The sequence below is a fragment of the Bubalus kerabau genome, chromosome 16, assembly GCF_029407905.1.
Source record: "Bubalus kerabau isolate K-KA32 ecotype Philippines breed swamp buffalo chromosome 16, PCC_UOA_SB_1v2, whole genome shotgun sequence".
NCBI lineage: Eukaryota > Metazoa > Chordata > Mammalia > Artiodactyla > Bovidae > Bubalus > Bubalus kerabau.
The window spans coordinates 75,022,876-75,028,875 of record NC_073639.1 but is presented as its reverse complement, the minus strand read 5'-3'; the positions used below and the strand labels follow the sequence as shown (position 1 = coordinate 75,028,875).

The 6,000-nt window shown below is 54.3% G+C and overlaps 1 gene segment (V, D, J or C); it reads right to left on the bottom strand.

The window, feature by feature from the left end:
- Positions 1-1,236: 1,236 nt before the first annotated feature.
- LOC129629599 (immunoglobulin lambda variable 1-40-like) overlaps positions 1,237-6,000 on the bottom strand; it is a 52,131-nt gene continuing 47,367 nt past the window's right edge. The window contains 1 exon segment of the V gene segment in view: positions 1,237-1,476. Within this exon segment, the coding sequence occupies positions 1,266-1,476 (211 nt within the window).

Here is a 6,000-nt window from a genome sequence, read left to right as displayed (position 1 = left end):
TGATAAGTTTTCAGGAAGAAAGCCTGGCTTACTGCATGGCTCTACCCCTTCCCCCATTATCCTCTATGCATAATTTAAGGTACAAAAACTACTTTGGAAAATAAAGTGCGGGCCTTTTTCACCGAAACTTGGTCTCCCCATATTCTTTCTCTCACCTTCTGGCTGAATTATTTCAGCCTCTTTTCTCCACTGAATTTCTTCACTGAGCTATCCTCATTCTATTACTCTTTATATCTTTGTTGAATATTTAAATAAATAGGTCGCCGATGCCGTCTCTCCTTCGAATACCCTGGATGAGCTGGGGCTGGGCCCCGGCAGGAGGAGAAGGGGACGACAGAGGATGAGATGGCTGGATGGCATCACTGACTCGACGGACGTGAGTCGGAGTGAACTCCGGGAGTTGGCGATGGACAGGGAGGCCTGGCGTGCTGCGATTCATGGGGTCGCAAAGAGTCGGACACAACTGAGTGACTGAACTCAACTGAACTGAACTGAATCCCACATCTCCCAAAATACATCACTGTTAACTGTGGCCCCACAGCCCAGGCAGCCAATGTGCAGACCCCGCACGTGAGTGTGAAAGGGCAGTGACAGGGAGCAGGACACAGGCGTGTGACCTGTGCTCTGTGACCCCACGTGCGGGTGAGGCCGGGAGCTCAGGGTTGGGGTCACTTCCTCCTGGCCTGAGGCCTCCTGTGAGCAGCAGGGCTGAGTCCCAGCTGAGCAGGAACAATCAGCCTCCTCTTCGGGCTGGGCCCAGAGATGGTCAGGCGGCCCCACCCGACCCGGAGCCCGCCAGCCTCGCTGAGACCTGCGGGCGGGTTGTGACTCCTGTGCTCAGAGCTTGGGACTCAGCACGACTGAGACGGCAGCCAAGTCGCCCCCTTGGTGCCAACAGTGCTGCTGTTCCCAGGCAGGTGAGTGTGGGGTCTATTCCCCGCAGGCCTGGAGCCCTGGGGGAGCCTGAGAGGCGGTCACTGGAAAGGCAGGAGCAGCAGCCTGGGCCTCAGCTCACCCCAGGGACGGCCGAGGAGCTTAAGTGTCCTGAATCAGAGACTGCTGGACGCTGTCTCTCTGGTTCTGACCTGACTGTCACGACTCTGTCTGCCAGGGCCTGCCTCTGGCATTCAGGGCCTTCTGCTCAACTTCAGATAATCATATAATATGTGTTTGTGAAAGAAAAACCTTGGGAAAGGGGCAGATGAAGATCTTAAAGGATTTCCCAGACCAAATTCCTGTTGTGGGGCTCAGAACCCAGTTTTAAATCAAACAGAGAACAGAAGTGGTTGCTTTGGCAGAAGATGCTTCAGCCCCAGGAGGCCCATGACTTGGGGGAGAGCAGGTTTTTGTCTCACTTCCCCCCTGGCCTGGAGCACTGTGCCAATACTGCTACTACTGCCATAAGATGAACAGTAATAATCCCCCTCGTCCTCAGGCTGGAGCGAGCTGATGGTCAGAGTCGCTGTGTTCCCAGACCTGGAGCCGGAGAATCGGTCGGGGACCCCCGAGGCTCGACTGGTCCCACCATAGATAAGGGTTCTGGGGGCCGATCCTGGGATCTGTTGGTGCCAGCTAACATAATTACCATATCCAACGTTGCTGCTGCTTCCAGAGCAGGTGATGGAGACCCTCTGGCCCAGGGACCCGGACACGGAGGACGGCTGAGTCAGCACAGCCTGGGCCCAGGATCCTGGAAGGGAGAGAGAGAAGGTGACTCGGGGGTCCAGACAAGAGCAGGAAGCAGGGCCAGTGTGTCTTCCCAGGGTCCTTCCCCTGTCCCCCCATCCAGTGACCTGTGCAGAGAGCCACCAGGGTGAGGAGCAGAGGGCACCAGGCCATGGTGGACATGTCAGGGCGTCCTGCCATCTGTGGCCCCACAGCTGAGCAGAGCGTCCCCACAACACTGCTTCCCCTCTTCATACCCTGAGAGGGGGAGGGGCCTTTCATGCAAATGACGCCCCCAACCCCCAGAATGCTCTGATCACCTCTGGGACCTGGCTCAGCTTCCTGTGCCTGAGGGAGCCCAGTGTATGTTCAGGGATGGGGTTTCCTGGGGGTTGTTGGGTGTGGGATGTAAAAGCTGGAAATCCAGATCTTAAGGCATCAGAAATTACCAGGGGGCTGGTCTCTGCTCTACCGCCACCCCCACCCCACAATCCTCAGAAAAGGCCTCAGAGCGCCCCCTGGTGTCCTGGCCCAAGCACACATCCTGACCTGGTGATAGAGCTCTAGAGTCAACTTTCCCCAAAGTGGTCTTCAAATTATACCTTCAGGATGTATTTGGATAGAAAACAGCAGCCAACTGTAGCTTACCCTGTAGTGCATGTGAGTGTTACACAGGGGATGTGTGATTTTGAGATTTTCAATTAAAAATCTAAGGTCATCACTTAAAATAGATGCCTAAATTTAACTGAAGAAAATGTTGTTGCTAAGTCACTAAGCTGTGTCCAATTCTCTGTTTTAATTCTGCATTCCCATGGTACTATTTCTAAAACATAATTTTCCTTGTAGCCTCTGTTCTTTAAATAAGATAATTTTAAAGACTTTCTGACATGTATGGCATCTCCACTGGGGGATTTTATGTCGTAGCAGGACGTTCTCTCTGTGAAACAGGGCAGGCTGAGTTATCAGAGCCTTGGGTCGGTCTCAGATCTGAGATGAGGGACAGGACATGACAAGGCAGATCAGTTGTTCTCAGGAATCTCAGACGTGATCATGGGGATCAAACCTGACTTAGGCATGGTCCAGACAGAGCAGCAGTCACGGCCCTGGGGGCAGAGCCCCAGGACAGGGTCTGCTTTCCCAGCCCAGGGTCCCAGCAGCTTCTCCCGGGCTCACTGTGCATAAAATCAGTCCCACAGCAGCTGAGCACAGACACTCCTCAGCCAGGAATCATCTCCAGGTCTCAGGACCAGGGTTTATCTCCCCTCCTGATTCCTCATTCGATGGGCACACAGGATGGAGTGTGAGGTCTCAGGGAATAAATCATCTCTGCAAAGGATTCAAGATCCCCTGGGAATTGAGGGGCACCTGGGGAGGAGCAGGGAGCGGACGAGTAGGGGTCACACCTGAGAGCCAGAGACCTGAGGCTTCTTGGGAAGGAAAGGTTAGAGAGGTTCAAGGAGGGGCCGAGGGAGTGGCTGTCCAGTTCAGGAAGATCTGGAAACACGTCCATGATCTTCTGACAGAGTGAGCTGGGTCATGACCATGGAGATCAACAGTGTAGGTCTGTAGAAAGAGAGAGGCCCAGGATTGGGAGGAAAGTCATGAATGAGCGGAGCGGGAGGGCAGGCTCTGAGCAAAGAGATGAGGAGGAGCGGGAGCAGGCTGAGAGAGCTGAAGGGGTGCACGGGGTGGGCTCTGGGGGCTCCTCCCTTCCTCTGTTTCTGGGAAGAGGGTGGGGACTGATGACCACCTGACCCCTTCACCCTCCAATTCTGGGTGCTCAGCCCTGTGTGCAGCTTCACTCCCAGGAGGAGGCCTGGGGGCCGCGGCTCTGAGTGTCCCCTGAGAGGAAGCACCTGCTGTCACATCCAACTCAGGCTGCTGACCCCGGGGGCAGGACCAGGTCAGGGGACCACGTCGGTGTGTTGTTGCTGCTGCTAAGTCACTTCAGTCGTGTCCAACTCTGTGCGACCCCATAGACAGCAGCCCACCAGGCTCCCCGTCCCTGGGATTCTCCAGGCAAGAACACTGGAGTGGGTTGCCGTTTCCTTCTCCAACGCATGAAAGTGAAAAGGGAAAGTGAAGTCGCTCAGTGGTGTCCGACTCTTCGAGACCCCGTGGACTGCAGCCTACCAGGCTCCTCTGTCCATGGGATTTTCCAGGCAAGAGCACTGAAGTGGGGTGCCATTGCCTCCTCAGGTGGGTTTGTTGAAGGGTTGCCAGCTCTGAGCAGGTTCACAGCGCCCCCTGGTGACGCACTTGGGGAACGTTCACGGTGGTGGCATGATGAGCAAGCTGAGGCTCAGTTGCTTGGATCTGAATCCTGTCTTGCTACGTTTGCAACCCCATGGACTGTAGCCCACCAGGCCCGTCTGTCCATAGGATTCTCCAGGCAAGTAAACTGGAGTGGGTTGCCGTTTCTTGCTGCAGAGGATCTTCCCACCCCAGGGATAGAACCCACATCTCTTATGTCTCTTGCATTGGCAAGTGGGTCTTTACCACTCGTGAAAACTGGGAAGCCTTTGAGGAAGGAGGAGCTGCCTGTTTTTTCTGTCACCAAATACTTTGTCAGTGAACAAATAAATGAATCAAATAATAAATATTACATGTCTTTGATACTGTACAGAGAATTCTTTTTTATTTTCACCCATTGTATTTTCGAGTGATTCTGACTATCTTGTTCTCATGATTCATTTTCCCCCCCTTCCAGTTATCTCCTTCTCCTTTGGACCCAAAAGTGTTTGTATTTGCTCATCAAACAGATTTGAGGATTTGTCCCTAAAAATATCTGCCACCTGATTTCCTCATCTGAGGCATCTCAGCATTGCTGTCTACGCCGTCTCACTTCCCTTCAATTCTTAGTTTCCTGGTTCCTGATAGAAGTGACAATTTTTACTGGATCCTGGACTGTGTGGAAATTGCTCGTAGAAACTCTGGGTTCCATTTCCTTTTCCTTTAACAGGAGATGCTTCTGTGGTGGAAGCTCAGGGATGTGCATTCACTGCCCAGTGACCCAGCAAGGGCGGCACTGACCCCCCTGCTCTGTTCTGCTGACTCTGACCTGAGAGCTGGGGGCAACTGCTGTGAGCAGACCTTCTTGCAGGGGCGGGTGACCACCCCCTTGTGTGCCGCTGCCCTAAGGACGGGTGTCGGGCTGAGGGGGCAGCTGAGCTGCAGTCAGGGGACACCCAGACAGCAGGGCTCCGTGGTCTCATGGACTCCAGGAAGGGAGGGGCAGACACCTTGCCCTGGGAGCCCCATGGCTGTGGGGGAAGCAAGTTTTTGTCTCCTTCCACTCTGGCCTGAAGCAATGTACAAACTTTCAATCCATCAGCCCATGAGAAACAGTAATAATCAGTGTCGTCCTCAGACTGAACTGAGGTGGTCAGAGCGGCCGAGCTGCCAGACTTGGAGCCAGAGAATCAATCTGGGAGTCCTGAGGGTCATTTGCTATTTTCATAGGTCAGGACTCCGGGGGCCTTTCCTGGGAGCTGTTGGTACCAGCTCACATAAAGACCCCAATGTAACTGCTGCTTCCAGTGCAGGAGAGTGTGACCCTCTGACCCAAAGTCCCGGACACGGAGAGTGGCTGAGTCAGCACAGCCTGGGCCCAGGGTCCTGGAAGGGGGAGAGACAGACATGGTGACTCTGGGGTCCTGACAGGAGAGCAGGGAGCAGGGCCTGTGAGTCTTCCCAGGGCCCTTCCCCTGTCCCCACATCCAGTCATCTGTGCAGAGAGCAACCAGCGTGAGGCACAGAGGGGACCAGGCCATGGTGGACACGGTCAGGGCGTCCTGCCTTCTGTGGCCCCACAGCTGGGCAGAGCGTCCCCACACCGCTCCTTCCCCTCTTCATACCCTGAGAGGGGGCGGGGCCTTTCGTGCAAATGAAGGAGTTTCTGGCAAATTAGTCTGTGGAACTAAGGTGGCAATCCCTATTAGGTCATGGTTCTGTAATGCTGCTCTCCTAGTTGCCTGATAAGCTGCTTGGTTCCCTCGTGCAGCTTCCGTGCTCCCTTTTTGGTGTCCTTTACAGTGGGAGACTGAAACCTCAGTGGGCAGATGGACTGCCTCCAAGAGTCGAAGAATCTGATCACCAAATTTGATTGGGGGCCCTCGGGTGGTCAAGTGGCCCCTTTCTTTCCAAATAGCCGCATGGGCATGTAGCACCAGAAAGGCATACTTGGAGTCAGTGTAAATGGCTATTCTTTTTCCTGTTCCCAGCTCTAAAGCTCCAGTCAGGGCTATGAACTCAGCTAATTGGGCGGAAGTACCTGGTGGCAGAGGCTTAGCCTCTATGGTCTCAAAATTGGAGACTGCTGCATACCCTGCTCTT